At 39.4% G+C, this 24,227-nt stretch overlaps 1 protein-coding gene across 2 annotated transcripts in view; it reads left to right on the forward strand.

Moving 5' to 3' along the window:
- Positions 1-20,113: 20,113 nt before the first annotated feature.
- SRFBP1 (serum response factor binding protein 1) overlaps positions 20,114-24,227 on the forward strand; it is an 87,086-nt gene continuing 82,972 nt past the window's right edge. The window contains exon 1 of one of the 2 annotated variants that reach the window (XM_074932851.1): positions 20,114-20,219. In XM_074932851.1, the coding sequence (XP_074788952.1) occupies positions 20,190-20,219 (30 nt within the window). In that variant the 5' untranslated portion in view covers positions 20,114-20,189. Of the gene's footprint in view, positions 20,220-20,791; positions 20,874-24,227 lie in introns of those variants that run through there. The other variant, XM_074932852.1, reaches the window with a different exon arrangement.

Consider the following 24,227-nt stretch of genomic DNA (forward strand, 5'->3'; position numbering starts at 1 on the left):
TTATTCTGAAATTAAATTCTTAGGCAAAAACATAACTGAAATGAGAGTTAGCAATGAAATGTTAACTTTCCAGCACCTCCAGCAGGAGCTTTTGTGACTGCCATGGTTCTAATACCTGTAAACTAAACACCATAATATTAAATCATTGATAATAACAAAGACTTTTCTGAACCAAAAGTCGTATTTTGTTTCAAAAGTCACAAAGTAGACTGACCCAACTAAGGATATTCATGCACCTTTTTTATCTCTACAGGCAAGCTAACTGCCCTTTTCAGTTACATAAACAGTGACATCTCCAGTGAGGAGCTCAGAGCATGTATAGCAAGACATCTTCTCTATCACAACGTTATATATACCTCCTGCTCCATATGACACATGAGTTTGGAAAGAGAAGAGAATAGGTCCTGTGAAATACTTGCTCCTTCATTTTCTTCCTCTGCAAGAGGTCTGTGTCATATTATCTTGCAACCAGGAGATTGCAAGTGGTTGGTTAGCCTGTCTAAAGGGTTTTCAGGGGCACTTTGTCCAGTTACACTTTTCTGAAGGGAATACCAACTTAGTGCTTGCTATCGTACCTTGTAAAAAAGTCAAAAAGAACAATGGAAGAAACATATTTCTTGCCTTGGTTGAGCTGTATCTGGTTATCTATCTGACTACTTCACATACACATTCAAATATTTATTATACTAGTTGAGCTGTATTAGAGTATATATCTCACTACTTCATATATCAGAAATCTTGAATTTTGCCACCTTTTCTGCAGCAGCGAAGAGGTCTTTTCTAAAAGAGTTCAAAAATTTGTGTAATTTTTAAACACTGCGCTCTAACTTCTGCTGTATTCTGATGTTGCGATTTTGCTTTCAGCTACTGCCCATCATATTCTTTGCCACAAACCATATTGGCAACAAACATTTGTAACAACAGCTCTCCTACAGAAAGCTGCTGCAGTAATCACTCTGGTATCAAGCAATTTGGAGTGAATCAGCAGTAATAGTATTGTTAGTACAATTCTGTTTCTCACATTTCTTGTTCTGTAGGGAACTAGAGATTACAGATGTGAGCTGGTGTTCACATCTAAACCTGAATAACAGTGTCTTGTAGATAGAAGGATTTATTTTACATATTTCAAAAAATCCCAAAGTTCTAACTGTTATTTATATTTACTTTTAAGGAGGTGAATATTAAAGTAACCTTTAGACAAATCTTGGTGGACTTTATAAAGGAAAGTTTTATATTCTCAAGAACGAACTGGTTTTAAGGATGTATATACAAAACTGATTTCTACCAATATATAAAGCTACAAAGTCTTCATGAAAGAAGGCAGTTTTACAGCTAAGTCCCTCCCTGTTCATAAAAACTGGGAAACACATCCTTAAAGTCAAATCATATCTAAGCATTACATCATATGAATATATGCATTTTATACATAGGTGCTTATATATATATATTATTTGTATATATTACATATTCTAAATAAACCAGACCCTATAATTTTGGAAGAATGGATGTTGAACTTGTAATACTAGAGATCATTTACTTTCAAAACAAAGTAAAAACACCTGACCGGTTTCTCGTAACTAAATAAAATCAAGGATCTGGTGATTGAATTAAACTTTCAAAAACTTATTAATAGATTTTTAATTTAATCATTTTCTGAGTCTCAGATATTAAACACAGTTAAGAGAAGAAACTCCAAGGCAGTGAAATTAACTAACGATACACAAGTGTTAAGAGTTTTGTTATCTTTAAAAAAGGATCTCACATGACCTGAACATCTCTGCATCTCACCCTTGCTGTCAAGATTTCCCTTGAAGAATGGAAAAGAAATAACTCCTTTAAACAGAGTGAACATTCAGAATAGTGTGAAATTTTAGAAAACTGTCCCTTCTAGCAATGTCAAGTCCTTGAATAACTACAGCAGTAATCTTAATTTTCTTTCTTATAAATAAAAGGATTTCAATATCAACACAACAAAAGGTGGGACACACAGACTTATAAACACCTAAAAGTCTCCTTCAGTCAGTGGATACTTCCTTCCCAAAGGTGCTTCCAGGTTTTGGTGGTAGAAGATAGGCTATTTATCTGTTAGTGGGTAAAATTTGTAAGAACGTCTGTAATACATGACTAGATCTGAGTGATGTCTGAAGGCATTGCTCGGTGCTATTAAAAGCTCGAGAATTTCTCCTTCCATATCTACTTTAATTAGTAGTTGTGTAACACGAAGTTACAAATATCAGCCTCACATTTTCACTCTTTCTTGTAAGAGAAAGAAAAAACATAACATTCCAATACATGTGGTGTGCCTCATGGCCCCTATCATGTGGTTAACTATTTTGAGAGGCTACTATTTTTATCATGCAGAATTACCACACGAGACACATAATACAAAACCTGCTCACCAAGCACCCTCAGACAGCACCAAGCAGACAGAATTTGGCCCGTATTACTTTTAAATCATTGTATTTTCTCTCTGTTGACTTAAGCAGACTGAAAATTCATTTGATGAGTGTATCACTAAGAATTTGCTACAAAATGTATCTGAACATCCGTGTAAATGAATGTTGGGTTTTGGACCTCCTACTGATAATAGCCAATAAAAAACTCTGTAGGATTTCTTCAATTAGAATAATTATTCTAATTGCAAATCAGCCTTCTGAGAGTTGTATAAAATAAGTTTTTGCAAGATTTGTGAATTTTTTCAGCTTTCAGACCATTAGGGGAAGTATTGATTTCTGCTGCCAGTACAATCATTCCCCAATCTCCTGAACACATTCAAAATGTGTTTAACACTACTTAGCGTTGAACTGACAAACATAACATGAAAAAGGTTTAGTTACAGAGGCTCTAAATGATTCGTTGCATGGATGACCAAATTTTAACAAATTATTTGCTGAAAAATCCAGATGTACCAACTCAGAGCCATCAAAAAATCTGGGTTAAACTTACTGTGTTCAGAAAAGAATAATGGAGGAATAGAAACTGGAATTCACAAACCAAGGGAGAAGAGACTGTATTGTTTACTCAAAGTCCAATGGTTAAGTCTATTGCTGCTTTATCCTTTACCACAGGCACTAGAACAGCTATTTCCTATGCCAGTATTCCAAACACTGTTAGGTTATATTTCAAGGTGGATTTTTCTGTTTCTAAAGTTGCTCCACTAATGTTTTTACAGTGTTGGAGAGACAGAGAAAGTGAGGAACACTCTAAACCCATTCCTTAAGGAATATAACACAAAGAGTACCAAAACCTGGACTCTAGACCTTGCTGTACTGAACAGTAAATTTGTATAACTTCAGAAGGCAGATTCATAAAATAGCTGAGAAGTTTATACACAAGATCTATGAGGACCAACCAAGAGAAACTGCAATTCTTAATGCATGATCTAATTTAAAATTCAGTTTCTATAACAGACTTGATGTAAATACTCAAATGAATGTAATATTAGTGTTATTGATATTGATATTAATTTTAATGAAGGACATGAGGAGTATCTTCTTGTGTAGAAAAAATGCATTTCTCTAATTTCAAGATGCAGAGTGAAACGTGTTGAAAATATCTGAATGTTGTTAAAATCAGAAAATTAGAATTTTTCACTTAGTAGTGATAATGTTACAAGAGTAATCTACCACAAACAACCCAAAACAGAGACCTCAGCTGGAGCAGGCAGGTACCTTGGCTCATGCCAATAAGAGAATCATCCAAAACATCATCCATGACAGAACTGGGGATTTTTACCCATTCACACAACCATTGCAAAATGATAAAACAAAGTCTGCACAGCAACTTCTTTGAATAAAGTGGTGGTCATTTATTGATAACTTCTCAATAATGTGTCAGACATTAATACAAAGAAAGATGTAGGAAGGGAAACTTTTCTTTTCTAGATTCTCTTCCAAATGCTATTCTACACAATACATAGAGAATATGTGGTTTAAATGGGAAGTGCAAAATTGGTGTAGATGACCACTATTTTAAATTTATCGTCAGGTAATTTTGAACTTTTTTCCTTCAAGTTTCAAGGTTTGACACCAGACCACAAAAATATTCACACAGTATTTTTCAGGCTATGTGTGCAAGGTGAATCTTCTCATTCCTTTTGCTACACTTGCATAGTCCATGGATGCTCATGTATTACTTCAGTGACTGTATAATCATTCAAAAAGCAGTGTGGAAATTGGCTTCTGGCCTTTTCCACCAGTTTTTCATTTTAATGGTATGATAAACAAACTCCTCATCTCTAAAAGAAATACCTCCTAGAGGTAGTAGAAAAATTCCCATCAGTATGATCATTATAATGAGACTGACCCTCTGCCCCTCCCAAAGCACTCAGGAGTCTAGAGCAATCTTAATTAGAGAGCTTTAACAAGAGACTTAAAGGTCTGGCTAAGTGGATAAATTACTTACATAAGCTGAAGCCAAACTCTTTATGTGGATACCTATGCACAAGGGTGCTTAGGTGCTACAGATTTCAGATACGTTGATTTCAGCCTAGATGTTCTGATTCCCAGTTGAGCTATGATCAGCAATAAGCTTTTGCCAGTTTTGAACTTCCAGCAGCCCTGCAACTGGTTTACCTGACCCTCACATAAATTAGAGCATCCAAATAGCCTGCTCTAGTAACTGCAGAGAACAATTCAGTGGCAAAGGACTATCCCAACCCTGCTTCCTTTCCCCAGGAGCTTCCATGTCAAGGTGAGAAGTACAATCATAAACCATTAGCATTCTTCACCTCCCTAAAAGTTATGCAGATAAGTCATATGGAGGCTGAGCTACTAACTTTCTATCTACTTTCCAAAACAATTGCATTGCACAACAGTCACACAGAGTCAGGCCTTTCACCTATAGATGAATGAGGAAAGAAAAAGGACTGACATAATCTTCCTTTGGAAACCAGTGGTTAAAATGCTGTTAATGCAGTAGATAGACCATGAAGCTGAGAAACGGAAACCAGATTTATTTCCTTGGCTTGATCACAAATTTGAGCAAGAACTTTGAGCAAGCCACTTAGGACCTTAACAAGTGTTACAATCTAATTGTACATTGAGTCAAGATTTCTTGCCTACCCTCGGCAGAATGAATCTCACACTGGTGAATAAATTACTACAACCTATGTCAACTGCTAGAACACATCCAGGACAATGGACACAAAACTCTAATCACCACTCATCATGACACAGAAGCGATACATCATGTCTTGGAAGGAGTAAAGAAGGGTGGAGAACACCATCAGTGGGAAACTCTTCTTGGATGGTCACCAACAGCAACAGGAGTGTTTAAGCTTATGCTTCACCTAGCTGTAATTTTGCTGACTCTAATATAGTCATTGTTTATAATTATGTTGTATATAAAAGTTTAGTACATGATAAAACACATAACCCAACTTCAACCACCCAAAACATACAAACTAATGAATTGCTGTGCTTCCCTATATACTTGCCGTGGATTATAAACACAGAAGCTATCAATATACTACAGAGACAAGTGGTGACTGTACCACCACTCTGTAAAGGTAAGATGAATGGACCGTAATTATGCAGTGGAGTGTGGTGGTGTGCTCACACACACAGACCCTGCTTAAGACATAACCAACAGTGGGGGTTGTGACGGCTGCATCCAGCTTACTCTGAACTTTGGGGGACAGATGACAACAAAGGCTGTCTGGAATAGTGAGTGGCCCAGACATCTTGCTGGTATGTAAACATGACTTTATAGTGGACAGCCCAGCACCTGTTGAGCTTCCCTGCATGGCAGCAGGCTGCATGCCAGGATCACCCCTTGAGTAGGGATGCCTCTCAAGGATTGAGAGATGCCTTGCCACCACAGATTCTTGATAAGTGATTAATAGCACACTAAACTTTGAAATCTTAGCTAAGTGATATAAAGGATTAATAGCACATATATAATCATTTTGACATAAACTGTTGACCAAATCTGGGACTAGGAGTGGATCCAGCGGCATCTAGACTCCTCTCTGAGAAGGAGTTTAAAAAAGAAAGGGCATCCTTTCTGAATATCGTCACTCAATGGGAGGATGTTCTTGACAGTTTTGTCTGACCCTATCCCCTATGCAGTAAATATTCAAGTGTACCTTGCCATCAAATCTTGTTAAACCACTGTTGCATTTACCATTTACCTTTATTAATTCACTGTTTTATGTCAATAAAGTATATTGGGGTGCTTTTCTCTTACAAGTGAAGTACATGACTCCATCCATGACAAATTATATTCTTAAATCCTGAGCAGTCTGAAAAGACCTTCCTAACATGTCTGTAACAGCCTCAAATTGCACCAGGGAAGGTTTAGACTAGATGTCAGGAAATATTTCTTTACAGAATGGGTTGTTAGGTGTTGGAATGGGCTGCCCTGGAGGTGTTTGTTGGGTCGACATAGCGCTGAGGGATATGGCGTAGTTGGGAACTGTCAGTGTTATGTTAATGGTTGGACTGGATGATCTTCGAGGTCTTTTCTAACCTAGACGATTCTGTGATTCTGTTATGGCTGGCCTCTCTAAAATTATCCCAGAGGTGGGTATGCATCATTGGACACCAAGAAATCAGAGGATGTGCAATCATTTCACAGGATATCTCATTCATATATTCATTTGAAAATTGCTCTTGAAATCTGCTTCTTTCTGTTTGGAACAAACTAAATATACTTGTTCATTTTCCAGGCATGACTGCCATGAATAGAAGAATTACAACCAGGTATTAATCAAGAGCCTATTACGGGCTGTAGGGATTTTGTACGTTCATTGGCAGAGAACCAGACAACATCACTACGTGCATGTGTTTCTTCATAAAATAACTGCTGTTCATTCAGAACCTTATATCACCATAACTGTCATCCATTTATGGATATTCACTTACGGTGACTATTTTCAGGACAACTCATATGCATATTTACTTACTCTATCAAGCCAGTCATCACTTTCCAAACCTAACAAAAACAAAGAGCCTACAGCCAGTCCCAAAATATTGTGACTGAACAATAGCCTGCAATTGTTGCCAACACTTTGAGGAGTCTTCTATTGCAACAAAAGCAACAGAGAGGCCAAGTAATTCACTTAGCTCCTCTCCTATTCTATTTGCTTCAAAAGAAACAAAATCTGGACAGAGCTGTCTCTACCCTGTCAACTGTGCAGATTCTGCCACACCAGCCTAATGAAGACCTTATGAATTAATTCCTGTGAATTTTTTTCAATAGTACAAAAGACTTTTCTATTTTTTCTTTCATGTAGTATCAAAATAAAGCCACAAAAATAAGTCCATGGTGCACAGTGTGCACACACACAGAAGTCAAACAGTGATAAAAAAGAAACGCTAATGTATGATAACTTATTAGCAGCATAAACAAATCTGCTAATGCTAAAAAATCAACTAAAAAAGCAAATAAGAAATTACAATAATCTTCCTACAGTTATTATAAATTAAAATGCACAGGTTATATAATTGCTGAAGTCCTAGCTGAAAACTTCAATGCATTGCAAGAGAAAATGAAAAAAATCCAATGCCAGATTTTATTTATACATTCTTTCACAGCTTATTGATTCAAAGACAGGCTTTTATTACAGAAATAAAAGATAAAACAAGTAAGAAACAAGACCAAATGTATATAATCTAGGCAATTTGAAAAAAGACAGGAGGAAAAATCAGGAAAACCCTGACAATCACCAGGCAGAGCCCCTACTCAGTGTACTCTTCAGTGGACTGAAAAGCCAGGCTTAATTTGGAGAGTGTGAAGAAAAATGTGGCAGGTGCCCAAACTATTTATGCAGTAATACCATCCGTGAGTCTTACATGTTCTAGCATATTCCTCCACTCATCACGGAAAGGAAAATCCACCGTCTTAGAAAACTATGTGTCAGAAAATGAAAAAATCAGAAATAGGAATGCATCCTCTTTTGTCCAAATGACTCAAGTATGTTGACTACCATCTCTTTACCATTCTAGCAGAACGACAGATCACCAAAATACTAGATTCTGCCACTGATGTGTTTCCCCAAGGTATGACATTAAAGTTGCACAAAAAAACCCAGAGAATTGAGACTTTCAGCATAAACACTGATCAGTTAGGAACTGTACAGTCCTTTCTTTTCATCACTGATATATGCTCTGTATAAACACCCAAAACTTAACCTATATCCTGTGGTTTATTATTATCAGTTTGTGCCCACTGCCTGTTCTATCAGTGGGCACCATCAGGTATTTATACACATTGATAAGACGTCCCTGAGCCTTCTCAAGGCTGAACAGTCCCAGCTCTCTCACCTGCTCCTTGATGCTCTAGTCCCACAGGCACCCTCATGACCCTTCACATGACTTGATCCAGGATGCCCTTAGATTTCTTGCACCGGGGAGCTCAGAACTGGACTGAGCACTTCAGATGTGTCTCGCCACATCTGCGTAGAAAGCATCACCACCCTCAACCTACTGGCAACGCCTTTCCTAATGTAACCCAGGAGACTGGCAACGCCTTTTCCATGAGGGTGCATTGCTTGCTCATGGTCAGCTGGGGTCCACGAGGACACCAAGGTCCTTTCCTAAAAAGTTGCTCCCCAGCCTAGCGTAGATGGTTGCAGGGTCTCTGTTCCCACCTTGTAGGGTTCCCTTTTACATTTGAGCTGGTCATGATCTTTTCCTTTATCCTGCAGGCCTCCGGCTGCCTCTGCTTGATTTCCTTTGTGGTGGAACGGTTCATTCCTGAGGTCAGCAGTGGTGATACCTGGAAAATCAACCTCTCCTGGACTCCCCTCCAGGACTGTATCCCCATGCGATTCTTCCAAGCAGCTGCCTGAGCAGACCACGTTCTGCTCTCCTCAAGTCCAGGGTTGTGATCCGGCTTCTTCTTTTTGTTCCTTTCTCTCAGTATCCTGAATTCTACCACCTTGGCGTCACTGCTAGCAACGCTGCCCCTGACCTGCCTCGTGCTGACCAGTTCCTCCTTGTTTGTATATATCAGGCCCAGAAGAGCACCATCGGTCATTGGATCCTCAATCACTTGCATTAAAGAGTTATCATCAGTGCTCTCCAAAAATCTCATGGATTGCTTGGCAGCTGTGGTTTAACATTGCTGCAGCAGACAGTGGGGCAATTCAAGCCTGCAAGAGGCTGTGGACACAAGACTTCTTCTAGTTGTCTGAAGAAGGCATCACCTATGTCCTGGGGAGGGTGTGCGTGGCCATGGGGGAAAGCTGGTGTTGGGGAAAGTGGGGCTGGGGCCAGGCAAGGGGGCTTAGGCCAGTGCTGGCAGGAACAGTGTGTGCAGCCACACCACCCCTAATCTGATGGCAGATTATCTGCTGTGGATGCTGGTGGGAAGTCATCTGGAAGGGGGTCTTCACCTCTGTATCAGAAGTGGTGTGGCCAGCAGGACTAGAGCAGTGATTGTTCCTCTCCACTTGGCTCTGGTGAGGCCACACTCCAAATACTGCATCCGGTTTTGGGCCCCTCGCTACAGGAAAGACATTGAGGTGCTGGAGCGCGTCCGAAGACAACCAGTGAAGCTGGTGGTCTAGAGAACAAGTCTTATGGGGAGCGGCTGATGGAACTGGGGTTGTTTAGCCTGGAGAAAAGGAAACTCAGGGGAGACCTTATCGCTCTCTACAACTACTTAAAAGGAGGTTGTGGCGAGCCGGGTGTTGGTCTCTTCTCCCAAGTAGCAAGTGATGAGAGGAAATGGCCTCAAGCTAATGCCAGGGGAGGTTTGCACTGGATAGAGGAGAAATTTCTTCACCAAAAGGGTGAGTCACCATCCTTGGAGGTATTGGAAAGACATGTATACATGGTGCTTAGGGACATGGATTAGTCGTGGACTTGGCAGTGTTAGACTCTGTGATCTTAAGGGCCTTTTCCTACCTAAAGGATTCTATGATTTCACTAATTACCTGAGAACGCCAAAATCTAAAAAAACAATAGGACCTGCTTCAGGGGTAACTTAGTCATATGCAGAATCCACTCTCCAACGTTCATGAATCCCAGAACAGTTCTCTCTTTGTGACATTTAAAAAAAAAAAAAGGCTTTTTTTTCCTAATTGGAAATGTCTGAAATATTATTTTTTAAAAACTTTGTAATTTTTGGATTCTGCTGGTAATATTGAAATTGAGTTAAAATTTCAGTGAGGTTTTTTAATGTGTGATTTGGTTAATATGTGATTTTGTGAGATATTCAAAACCAGCCAAATCCCAAAATATAACCAAAAGATTTAATTATTTCACAAACTGGAAGCAATCAGTGAAACAGATCAAGAAATACAAGTTGTTTACTGCTAGAAATTTTGTATATAAATTCCCACAAAGTATTGATTTTTTCACTGAAAACACAACAAAAATGAAAAATAAAGTCAGCATCATCAGTTTCCCAGAAGCTTAAAAATAAGGAATATCTGTGGCTGTAGCATAAACATCACAGAAGTTATTTCCTTATCATCACTTTCATACCAAAATCAGATCCCTTCAAACTGAATATAGAAGTATGTAACCCCAGATGTTACTCTGAAACATTGCTGTAATAATGATGTATTTGAAGTAAAAATTAATATATTTTAAGTCTTCAAAATAGAGGACATAATGTCCATTTTTCACTGGTTTCACAGAAAACATTCAACAATTGTTTTGACGCTGGAAAGACTCCAGATTTTTTTCATCATTTTGTGGCTTGAAAACTCAGTGAGTTTAACGGTTGCCAAAGGATCACATTACATGAACTCTGGGTATATCACATAATGTACTCTTTTGCAATACATACAGACTGCTTTTAAATAAAACCCTTTTTCCTGATTGTGCTGGTTCGACAACCTTGTAAATTAAGAAGACAATATTTTTTCATCTGTATTTTTCAACTCCATTTATAAAAACCTTGAAGCATGATTCTGCAAACAGTGATGCAATAACAGATTCATCAGTCAGAATTTCCACTATGGAGTGTTACTGTCAAAGCTACACCACAAAACTGTGTTTAGGCATTAACAAATTGTTTTCTAAGACTAATTGTAAACTATTTCTACGCCACGATCCCATAAAAACAACTTTAAAGCATAAAGTCTCTCAGGTTTTTTGTTCCTGTAAATTGTATCAGACAAAAAGCAGCCTGTCTAATAAAACAGATTTTGAAGAGAGACTGTCCAAAATTTAGTTTTAAACTTTTGCTCATTTTAATGACAAAAATGATGCATTTATCTTTGAAAACTTGTAATGACCAATGAGTATTCATTGATCAGACTCATGTGTTTAGAAGTAGAACTTACTGCTCTGAGGTTGCTACAATCCATCTGTTATATTATACATATCTGTCCTGGTTTTGGCCAAGATAGAGTTAACTTTCCTTGGGCTGAGAGGGAGCACAGCTGGAGGGCCGGGTCCGGATGGATCACTGGAGTATTCCATACCATGTGACATCATGTCAGTGTATATAGGCAGATGCAGGCTCTCTCATGTCTCGTTTCGGTTTCCGGGTTGGCGTGGCAGGATTTTATGATTTGGTTGGATCGCTGCTGTGGGGGGGAGGGCTGCAAACTTGTCACTGTGCTCGGTAAGCCACTGCTGCATTTTTACCCATTTTGGACCTGTTGTTGTTACTGTTGGGTTTTTGTTACTATTTTTTTTATTATTATTATTCAATCTATTAATTTATTCTTCTGTCCCTCCCCTATTTCACTGGGGGGAGTGGGTGTGGGGGGAGTAAACAACTGGCCACATGGTGATTGGCTACTGGCTGAGTTCAAGCCACAATAGTATCTTTAAATTGAACAGTAAATACTTTCCTCTTCAGAGTTGTAACAGATAGCCAGTTGAAGATATATAATGACAGTTTATGAAATACAGATGAGACCGTAAAATAGAGTATGCACCTATTATTGCAACTTTTACTCATGTTCTTAGCTACCCAAACTTTTTAGAACTCCTTTAGTTCTGTGATTACACTCATAAGTGCCAGCAGCTGTTTCTTTAAAGCCAGACCAGTGATAGAAAATGTGATAGTTCCAAGAACTATTGTGAATAAGTAATTACCTCCAGAAGACTTATAGCGCACTCTAGACTTCTGATTACATTTTGCTGATTTGCTTTGAAAAAAATGTGATTTTTTTTTCTAGTAAAAATTTAGTTTACTTTGAGAACAAGATATGAGGAAACAACCCCTTTAAGAAGCTTAGATTAAAATGCAACAATCCTTTGCATATTTTGGTAAAAACTGTTAATTAGTAGACTGAAAGAAATTCAGAGAACTTACACATTTGTTATTGTATGTCTGTTACCTTTCTCAATGTTTCAAAACTATCATTGGTATCAATGCTGAAACAGGATTCTCATTAATCACCACTTAACAATATTGTGCAAATATTTAATTCCAAAGCAGTACTCTTCCAAACTTTGATTATGACAAACTTTAATAATTTAAGTTACCAAATTAAACTTGAGAAGTGAGCAGACTCCACCTGATCACCTTCTGATCTGTGGAATTTGGTGAGTTCCTTTGACTTGACTCCTCTGAAGGAGGAATCCTGGCTGAATTTGGCTCAGCTCCACAGACTTAACTCATCGATCAGTTTTAAAGGGGAAAGAAAACAGAGTGAGCTCGACTAGTCATATGCCCCCCAAAGTACACTATAAGACTTTAATTCCCCAACTGCCTTTGTAGATGAACCTGATGAAAGATGACAGTGATTCAAACACTGACCTTCAAATACCATGGGAAGTACTCAAGGGACACCTTGTGGTATCTGGAGTAAATCACATGTTTTATGATGTCTACTTAGGTAGGGAGTAAATACCAACTACAGTCTTCACATTTCTGGGCTTTACTTCACAACTACAACAATGATACCCATGTTAAGATTCATGCTACCTAACTAATTTTTAATTGAAGTATTTAAGTTCAAAATCTAGTCACCCTAGACTTCTATTATCTTCAGCAGCAAGATTTTAGATAAGGTTAGGTGCTCTCTGGAAGTATCCCTCTGTCTCCCTCTGAGGGGAATGGAAAGGATAATTAATGCTGATTAAACATGTTGCTTAAAAGCCTAACATTGGGTGTGATTAACTTTGTTCTTCAGACTTCTCTATACAGAAAATTTATGCTTACAAAATTTAAATTCTGAAGTAAAATAATTTCTGAATTGTCAGAGTACAATTAAACTATGATGCTTTGCTTTATATTTTCACAGAAATATCTAATATTATTCCATGGATGCTAAATTCTCTTTCATTTTAACCGAGAAGTTTCTCATCTATTCACCTATTCACACCTCTCCATTTGCACTAATGACCCTGTGCTATTCTGCATCCCACTTACTTTCAATTTCATTCTTCAATTTATCCTTTCCTTGCCCACTCATTCTCTGAATCTTTTTCTTTACAATACAGTCAGCACACAGACTCACTAGTCCCATCATTCTCTTCAGCTACTATCCCATAGACCCTTTCCCCATCCATTTCCCACATCCACTGCCCACTTCTGAATTCCCCTCTCAGGACTTGGTATTATTAGGGCTCATCCTATATAGCTTTCACCCTAGAAGCCCACTCCCAGTGCATCTTTTACTATGAATTAAAACAACCTCTCTCTGAGTAAGAGTCAGACCCACTTCACTCTCATCTTTCCCATCACATCAGCTGTTTGTGTGCTGTGAAGACCCACTGTTAATCTTGATACTGTATGTTCACACAGCTTCTGCTCATGGGATCTCTTTAGAGTGCTTCTGCAGCTTAATATTCAAGTGATCCTCCTGCAAGGGACTGGAGAGAACTCAAGTCTTTTGTCCTTTTCTCCCCCTGAATCTTACCTTTGAGTCATCATTTCTGCTGTCACAAATTCAGCAGTCATTTCTGGACTGAAACATACAGATGTAACTTTCTACTCCAGACTTGCCCCTCAGTCAAACTCATGTTTCAGCCAGTCTTCCTGCTATCTTGTCAGGTCTAATCATCAGCTAGGCTACTACCCTAATTTCAACCTCTGGTCATTTCTCCCATGTCTTTCCTGAATCAACAACAGCAGCACCATCCTTTCAACAGACATATACTGGGCATCAGAGCTCACATACTGGACCTTAAATATTCAGACAACTTTGTCGTCATAGCCATAATGATTTTGCCTCAGACATAGTCTGCCCTATGCACTCATTGAGCTGATACTCTCATCAAGGTTTCTGTTACTGCTTTTATATTACAATTATTGCCACATGGTAGTCCATGGCCTTGACTAATACAGTTCTGTGCCTTGGCACTGTATGCACAGATCATCTTCATAGAAAGTAAGTTTCACCTTGCTACCCTTCTCTTTGCAGCCTTCTTTATGCATTAAATATAAGCTTATCTTTGCATTCAGGATCTTAATATTCTTTCCCAGACACTATGGGAGTCAACAGAAAACTGTGTATAGACAGTTGCTATAGTGAAGTGAGGGAGCAAGCAGTGTCAAACCACAGGTCTGGCTCTCAGTGCTGCTCACTGGTGCAAGCAAGCAACAGTGCCATAAAGATAACATTCACATGGCTTCTGGACAACTTAGGAGCAAAACAAGCTGAGCCTGCTCTGAATACAAGCAAACAGGACTTGAAATGGGAGAACAACACTTTCATGTTCGTTCACAGTGTATTGTGTATTTACAAAGCCGCATGAAAAGGAGAACAAAGATACACTAAAATGGCATTAAACTAGAAAATGCAAAAAGGCAATAATCCTTTGAAGAAAACCAGCTATTATATGCTTTCTTCTCTTCTGATGTCAAACTACTTTTATACTTTGAAGAATCTCATTTCTTAGTATTATTTGAAAAAGCATATTTAACATGTCTTAGTGTCTTAGAAAAGTTATTAAAATTCTGGCACCTTTTTCTCTCAAGAAGTTTTGCTCTATGCCTTTGAGATCATTGCCACTGTTCTGGAATACCTTTTAATAGCAATCTCAGTTGGATACATCGACCAAATCCACTGCGTGCAAAGCAGCTGCAAAAACTGCTACACCAGACAATATTACTCCTTTGGAGTGTTTCTAGACTCTTCCATATTTCGTATTTTAGACTTTTACAAAGTCTTAGGCCATCATATAAGAAAAGATAAGATCATGCTTAACATGTGAAATGCTTTCCACTTAAGTTTCTTGTATGATATTCTCAACACAGAGAATCTACTAAGCTGTACAGGTATGTATGAGCCCAGCTATAGCTGGATCTTATTCCAGTCAAGCCAGAATACCACAAAATGCTACTGTCATTATTTCCATAAGGGTGTGTTTTGTGAATGCCATGTAATTGCTATAATATGGGTGACTGTCACGGTCCACTCGATGGTTCGTTTGCTACAATCTCGAAAGTGCAAAATTTAGGTGACCAACACCAAAGGGGATAGCAGTAATAAAACAGTGAAACTTTATTGTGTTGCCTGTGAAGCGTCACGCGATAGTTCGAGATGGGTGAAAGACAGGAAAAAGGTAAAGTTAAGTTTTAGAGAGAGGAGAGAGAGAGGTTATAGCTACCAGTGCCGATCTCACGACGTCCTAACGGTCCCAGGTCCAGCTGATGCTGTGTTGTCAATCGTCGTGGTCCTTGGTGGGGAATATTCTAACTTTCATTGTGCAGAATTTATCCTTTTATGCTCAGTAACACACTTTGCTCTACCTCTGCCTCAGGGGTCTCCGCCCTTCTCAAGCGAGGCCATCGCACAGACACAGGGGGGAGGGTCTGAGGCGTGGGCAGTCTTGGAGGTGGGTAGCCTTCCACCAGGAGGTGTGTTTTGGTATTGTAATGAAGCAAAATTCGTCTAAGATTCATGATTTCTTCATCGATGTTACGGCAACAGTTGCAATCCATCTTTTTTGACAGTGGCTATGCGGTTATCTCTAACAGCTCTGGCTGGGCCCAGGCACCGAACAATAGCCCAGCACTCTTGGTACTGCACGGCTCAGGCACTGCAGAACAGCCCAGCACTGCCTGCACCGCACGGGTCAGTGCTCAGGAGAACAGCACAGCACTCGCCGTGCCACACAGTTCTGCGTTCAGGAGCCTTGGCACCACATTCCACTCCAGGGATCGGCAAGGCCAAGCAGGCCGTTGTCAGGTACCTCACTGTCCATGTCCCTGATGACAATGTTGAGACAATGCTCATCTTCCGACCGACTCTTACAGTGACTTAATGAATACATAGTGAACCTGGTTAATAATTTTATTATTGTATTGAAATGTGAATTCTTATTTTTGTAAGAAAAAGACAAAAATATATATCAAATTCCTTGGTAGTCTATTAAAATGTTTTATGAAATGAGTGATTTTGACTTTTAGGACAGAAGAGAAAAATTAGCTCTTGTTATTGCACACTAATTTTTCTTATTACTTTCTTCACTTCTAAAAATCTTTGTGTCTTCATACACACATACCAGCCCTTGTTCTGTACACACTAGAACATGCTCAGTGCAATTCACTGTATTTCAATCCTAAGTGATCACATCCCTCTGTTATTAAAGAAGCAGAATTAACTTTTGAGATTGCTTCCTACTTAGAATCCATTCAATGTTCAACCACACTGTGAGCACTTAAATTGCAAAAGTATTTCTGAATTACATTAATGTTTTAATGTATATGAAAAACAGGGCCTGGAAAGATGATCTTGTGGTAAACTCCAGTCTGGGACATTTAAGTTTAAATGCACAATGCACATTGTTTTCTTCTGCAGCCCATCATAAATCACTTAATAATTCCTGTATCCTACATTTTCCAAGTAGATTCAGTTGCTGACCTGGCTATTTAAGTTGCTTGTTGTGTGATGCTGAAATTTTCTTATTACACATATATAGAAAGCTAAGTAAAAAACAGTATCCTAATGATAGCTAGATCCTTTAAGTTTTAATAATTTTATTTTATATAATTATATTATTTTAAAAATAATACAATTTCCTATAAAAGAAAGGGAACAAGCCCAGAACAGATGCTTTGGTATCAGTCAAAAGAAAGTCCTCTGGGAAAAGTCGGAGCACAAGCTGCTGTACAGGAAGCTACAAGTCACAGAACACCTTCTGGTTTTGCAGTCCTCAAAGTCTAGTTAACATTATTGTCACTTTCATTCTGTGAAACTTCTTAAATTCTTAAATTTGGTTCACAAAACATGAACTCTTAATTGAAGTTGCTAAAATTTACTTGTAATTTTCAATACAAAACACACAATGAATATTTCATTACATCTGTACTGTGCATATGGGTGCAAGTGGCTGCAATAATCACAAATTTCAGTAAGTAAATACTTCAGAAATACGACTTATATGCATGGCCTCTGGGATGAAGGCCAGATGTAGCTGCAAGATGGTCTGTGCAGCTGCTACCACATCACATAAGCCTGGAGAGTGCCAAGATAAAGGGAGGGAAATGAGGCTGAGTCATAACCTCCTTTTTCCTTCAATAGCTCACCACTCTGACTCCCCTGTATTGTTCTGCAACATATTATGTCCTACAAATACATGCTGCCCTGCCATGTGCACACACAGACAGCTGTTCTCAAAGTAGAGAAGATCGTCTAGAAAAATGCATTCACTGAGAAAGCATGCCAAAAGATCTGAGTGAAATACTGACATGAAAGGAAGGAAGGTCAGAGTAAAGAATCAAAGCATTGAATTGTTATATGGGACAATGCCTCAAAGCATCCTGACTGTGACAAGCTGACAAGAAAATCTTGACGTAGAATGAATTTAATCCAAAAAATAGTATGACAAAGAGCCCATGAACCAGCTGTGTGGCACAGTGATTCTAAACTTTGGAAGGTCACTGAGGTTTAAAAAGATGAAAGCAATAAAAACATATATTTTCATCAGTGACTAACAAGAAAATAATATTGTTGGATCAAGAAGGGCCAGAAGTATGTCATCAGGGTCTATGAGAAACCTCCAAAGCAAGTTATTTCAGTGTCCAGAGGACATGGAAAGGAAAACAGAGGTTATGACCCAGTAGGCTACACAGACAGGGAAGAACTCTAATTGATGTGAGGCCAGGCTGGCACTGGTTGCAGTCACAGAACTGCTGCTGGTTCCCTGGTCCTGGATTTGTCTTTCTCTTTGCTAACGTGCACAATGGAATTTAAGGCTGACATATTTAGGAATTGGTTTTGCATGAAAGATCAAGACAAAGGGAAGCACCTCTTTATTTTCCTTGGAAGATCCCTCCTTACTGAGTTTCTGATTCCAATTTTACATTCATTGCATATAAATCCAATCTAGATAAGAGATCATATTCTTTCATTTTTAAAAATGCATTGACAGTATTGAGTGTATTACATCCAAGACTGCTTTGTATGTAGTTGTAATCAAATGCAGCTACTTCTCATGTAGAACACTATAGCTGCTTGCCATCAGTGGTACTAAAAAGCAAAGAACACTCTGCGATGGTCAGCTGACATTAGGTAAGCTGGATATAACTTCTCGAGTCAGAATTTTTCCAAAACATCAGCTGTGGTAAATAACCCTCACCTGCAGTTAGAGCCAAAGCATTTCTGGCAACTGTTTGTTTAAACTGAAATTCAGCTCCTGCTGGAACAAAATACCTTTACTACATTGTGAAGGGATGGGTTCAAAGTAGTTTCAGTTGGCTCTTTATTAATCCAAATGAAACCTAGACTGCTACTGAAAAAACAGTACCACCAAAAGATCCGAAATGGAACTTGAAAGTTTTACTTTGAAGGACTAGCCCGGCCTGATCCCATTTGCATGCAAGACTTGATAAAAATTACAGCCAAAGGTGATTTAGCTGCAGTTCACTTACAGAACATGCCTGAGCATCAGTTAGAAATCAGACATTAAAATATAACAAGATCTAAATACTAGATCCTGCAGACAAAATGCATTACAGAGACAGCTGACAACAGTTGTATTTGTTTAAATATTCAGACTTCAAAGCAGAATTCCAGGCACAACAGTGCCATCCAGGGGCCAGCTATAATTGCTGGTGAGCGTCCAACGAATTTCCTGAAACTGATTTTATTTGTATAAACAAAAAGGTTTTATATTTAAAACAATTTCCCCAAATGTTTTCAGATATGATCTCAGTTCTTTTCAATACTGCATCAGATAAACTGTAATGTGAAACAATTATTCATTCTCTTGACATGCCAAGAGTTGTTTACAATTAGGCAAGAGTTTTATGTAAAAGTCCCATTTCAGTAAAATAGAAGAATACCTTTAAGAGTTTAAATCAACAGTTCCTTCTAGCACAATAGCTTGGAAATAATGAGGAAAAGTTCTGATACAACTTTGCTCAACTTTTCTGACCAAGATTTTGCAAAGTCTGAAACACATGCTCAGTCCCATTTCACTAGAGCTTCTTAAATGAACTGTTTGTAAAATTTTACAGTTAAAGCTTCAAACGACTCAGTCTCTACACAATTCATGCTTTGCCTTCTGCACAAATGGAAAAATCAATCTGAAAATTTTAAAGCAGTTTGAAAATGGAGGCTGGTTTTGGGTCACAGGAAAAAGGAGGGAGGGAGGATAAAGTATAGTCTGTTCCACGGCACTGTTCACCATTTACTCATGTAATCTTATTTTGGGCTAGTTCCATGACGGCAGCAACGAGATGAGAAAAGCAAGAGTCCCAGATTATTTCTAAGATTGTAAATCATTCGGAGGATGATAAACTAAAATCCCTTTAGTTTAACGATTTAGAGGTGTACATCTTCCCGGGTCTTTGATTCAGCCAGCTGAAGATACAGTGTAACACCACAAAATGCAACGCAACAGTGAGAATTTTCAGGTTTACTCTCAGCGAGGCGAGCTCTTTTCAAAAGGCTGCCCCCTGCGCGCCTGAGACGAGTCAGGCTCAGAATCCTCTTCCGGCCCAGGTGGCATGTCACCCGCGAGAACCGGAAAAAAGCCCTCTTCACCCCATTCCTAAAGGAAACGGGACGGCGGCTGCCGGGCCTGCCGAACCTGCCGGGCCTGCCGGGCGCCCCAGCCCGGGGTCCGGGGTCGGGCCCCGGGGCCGCCGCCGCGCAGCCAGGCCGGCGGGCGCGCGCCCCTCGGCAGCGCGGGGCGGGGCGGGGCGGGGCGGGCGGCGGAGGCCGTCGCGAGGCGGCGCTACGCACAGAGCTGCAGCCGGGGGCGGGCCCGCCGCGGCACGCGCGGCGCAGGCGCGCAGTTTCGCTTCGCGGCGCCGGTGTGACGGCGTGGGGAGCGCTCGGCGGGCGGGTGGCGGCGCGGGCTGGGCCGGGGGCCGGCGCCATGGCTCCTGCGCTGAACCTCAACAACGAGGTGAGCCAGCCGCCCCCGCCTCCTCCGGGTGGCGGTCGGAGCGGGCCGGCGGGGGCCGCTGGGGAGGCTTTGGGCTGGGGAGGGCCCGGCGCGGCAGGCGGAGACTGGGGCCGTTGGAGGGGGCCGGGGCAGCCGGAGGGGGCGGAAAGCGGCAGAGTCGGGCGGCGGCGTGTCGCCCTGCGAGTGGGCCGGGCCGGCCCGGGCCGGGTCGTACCCGTCCCGACCCTTCCCAGGGCTGGCGTGGCTGCTTGGAGCGGTGGCGAAGGCCGCGGCTGTGGCCATGTGGCCTGAGACGGCAGCCGCTGTTCCCCTGGGGAACGCCGTGCGCCGTGATGGCCCTTGGCGAAAGGGCTGTGTGATGAAAATAAAGATCTGTTTTGCGAAGATAACTACCCTTAGGGGGGTGGTAGGCAATTGTCGACATGTATGCTTCGGTTCGGTGTGCTGGCATATCGTCGTGGTATCATGGCATGACTTACTGTGTTTTTGTTCGCACTGGAGTTTTGCAGGTAATTCTAGCAGACCTACCAAACTCTCAGCTGCCTGTCTCCTGAATAGCAAAGATCAAAGATGTTGCCCTGTTTTCTTGAAGGTGGAGGGGCTGAGAGTGAGCAATTAATGGGTTAGAACTGACTTTTTCCTGTTCGTAAGAAGGTTGGTGTTTCACATTTCTTTCTGAATTTTTGCCTGCTATATAGTGTGAACTAAATTAGGTGTGTTCCACTTGTGATGGATTTTGACTCCGCATTTGCAACTCGTTGTGTGCAGTAAGTCTGACACGACTAAATCGGCCTCTTTAAATTGTTTCTGCAACACCTAAAAAGCAGCTGACGGTTCTGCTGAGCATCTGTTGTATCAGCTTCTGCAGATTGATTGCATTGTGCGCTTCCAGGATTCCTAGATAATTCGTAGTGTGGTTAAACTTGTCATCAGAACCAAAATGACTGATTATACAAGCATTCTCAGGTTACACTTCTATTTAAAGTAAGTTTTATATTTTAGGCTTATAATAACTCTGATTTGTGAGTCAATTTAGTGATAACTAGCCTTTTCATCAGAAAAAAAAGGTGGTTTGATATTACATAAAGTGTAGATATTTACTCAGTGATTTATTACAAGCTTTTGGCCCTTGCTCTTAACAATGTAACATCAAATATGAATGACTTCACATTGAAATATGCCAGTGAATCGCCAAAATAATAGCATATTTAGTTCGTTGTTGAGGCAAGGATTTTTTTGATTGATTGACTTCATGTGATTATTTATAGTCTTTCACTAAAGAGATATTGGTATTAACAAAGGATGAAAAAAGAAGCATTGCTTGGCTGAGGCATGACCAAACAGTTCTTCAGAAAAAGGTAGAATACAATGAGTTTCTGAACAAAAGATTGAAAAATTTCAGTAAGGACACTGGGGGTACGCTGTTCCTTCTTATAGTTTGACTGTCATCCTATCCTAAGAGGAAACTGAAAGTAAGTTCTTAGATTATTTTTTTTTTTTGGAAGTGGGAGCTTTCATCAAAGCTATAGGACAAAAAGTAGACTCTCGTAGCAGGTCCATGTGAGACCTGTAAGGTCGTAAGGAAGTACAGAGACCAAAATCCTGGATGCCATCTTATCAAGAGGGACAGAAGGTCAGGGTGGCTAAGAGTAGGATGGAGACCTAGTGTGAGTAGATCAAACAATTTTTTCTAATTCTACATCTATGCTTTTTCATAAGCATCAGAGCTGTATTAATTACTATGGTGAGTAGTCATAAAATCTGAAATAAATGTTTTCTTTACCAGTACCTGGGTATCTTCTGTGTATTTATTACAGAGATGCCGTTGTAAGAACATGTTTTACTGGTAAAAAATATTTATCTTCCTCATAGGTGAAATTGTGAAATTTGAGCGTAAATAAAGTAATGATTTTAGGAAATCTGATATTTTAAACAAAGGTATTTTCCTTTTGTATTCTTCCAGTTTGCTAAGGGAAAGATTTGCTGTAATTACAAAGCAGCTTTCTACTATACACCTGTGGCATTCCAGTATCAACCAGTGCTAGGGATCATACACATTTTTTCCCTCATTAGGCTGTATCAAATAGGCATGATGGTAGTTGTTGCAGAAAGAACAACTTTGTGACCTTTGTATAGCTGATAAGGTCATTATAGACAGATTTACAATAGTTCTGTGTAAGACCCTGTAAACTCAGCTGTATTAAATTGACATATTCCAGGTTTTCTGGAAAGGCAGCTTCAGAAACTCACCTTATTTCCATTTTAACAAATAGATATTGTGCCAAGAGTATATTCTTTTTCTTTAATTGCATATATACCTAGATAGTAGAAAAAAGCAAGATCATGATAGAACCCACAGTTAGCAAGGTCCAGTAACTTTGAGGCCATCATCTTGCTGCTGGTAAATAAAGTACAGTTTCAGGTGACTGCGTGACTGAAAAATTAAGATTGAAAAGAATTAACAAACACAAATGCTTTAGTAATTCAGACATCCCACTCCTGTATGGATTAGTGCACTTTGATTTCTATGCACAGGGAAGAGGAGACTGCAGAGGAAGACTGCAGAAAGTTAGAAAAAAGTGAAACTGAAAACTACAGTTTTCGAAAAAGAAAAGGAAAATTCAGTAATTCTTACCACTCTCTACTCATCATATTCTGTTATACAAGGGAACACATAATTTATAGAATGAAAAATTCGGTTTTGCAATTATTATGTATCCACTGTATATGACCACACTTTTACAGTGTTTGTTATTGAGCCTAACTAGGCTTAGTATTCTTATCTTGTGTTTAATTTTATAAGCATGCAAGCTGAAGGAGTCTTTTTAAGAGCTACTGCTGTCTCATAATGTTTCATATTTTAAAAGGCTTTAAGAATTTTCAGGCGTCTTATCACAGAATAGCTTCCAAAGTTAAACTTTTCTGGAAACGTTTGCTAGATGGCAGCACATAATCATCAACTGCCATGGACAGGAGCAAGTTTAAAGGGAGATAGCTCAAGTTTAATGTGAAAAATTACTGTCATTGATCAACAGTATATGGTAGTATGAAACTAAAGTTTTTGAATGGGAACCAGCCCAGATTTGTGTGCTTTTTAGAACCCAGGCTGCTTAAATTGTTCTGTTTTTACAGTCATACGGTGCTACCAGTACAACAATTACAACAAATTCCAACAAATACAGTTATCTTTCTGCCTCCCTTTTTACTTTTTTGAAATTAAATTCTTCTTACAACTACCTCAAGGAATTAAGCTGCAGAAAGACCGTGAAGCTAATGCAGGTGATGTCTCTGTGAATTGTTTTAAAAATAAATGTTCTAATGTGTGACATGTATGACATGAGTATCATAATCACTGAAGTTGAATATTAATAAGGCGTCATTTTATGTAAAGCAAATTTAAATCCTCTCAGAGTTGAGAGTTGTTTAAGTCTGTGGGACATGAATTTGCTTAACTTGTTTGTGTATGGAAACTTTGGTATGAGGTGACATTTTCTCTTAAATTTGTCTTGATAATAATCAATTGCATGCATCCAAAATAACTTTTTTCCATAAGAATGTTACAGACTTTTTACTGAATTAGGAAAGGTTTATTTACAAAGCTACAGGTTTTTAGATAATAAAAGCTGATGTCTACATAATGCTTGTCATCCCTGGTTGCAGTGTTCTTTTTTTGCCTAAAATGTAGAGTCAAGATAAAAGTAACTCTTCAGAGTAACATGTATGCACTCAAATTGTTAAGTCTACTAAACAAAGAGCAGATTAAAAAAACTACATCTAGGGAGCTTAATAATGAAGTTTAAGGTGGTGGATTTCACTTAGGAGTGTATTGGGTCCCAACTGTTTGTGTTGTGCTACTCAGTGAAGCAATACTCAGGCCCTTTTAGTCTTCAGATTTAGGACTGACGTCCTGACCTCTGAGTTATCTGGACTGCAATTTAGATGAATGACATGTTCAGAAAGCAGTCTGGACATGTGGCTGAGGATTTGGACTGGTGTACAGCAGAGTCG

This window comes from Athene noctua, chromosome Z (assembly GCF_965140245.1).
Source record: "Athene noctua chromosome Z, bAthNoc1.hap1.1, whole genome shotgun sequence".
Classification (NCBI taxonomy): domain Eukaryota; kingdom Metazoa; phylum Chordata; class Aves; order Strigiformes; family Strigidae; genus Athene; species Athene noctua.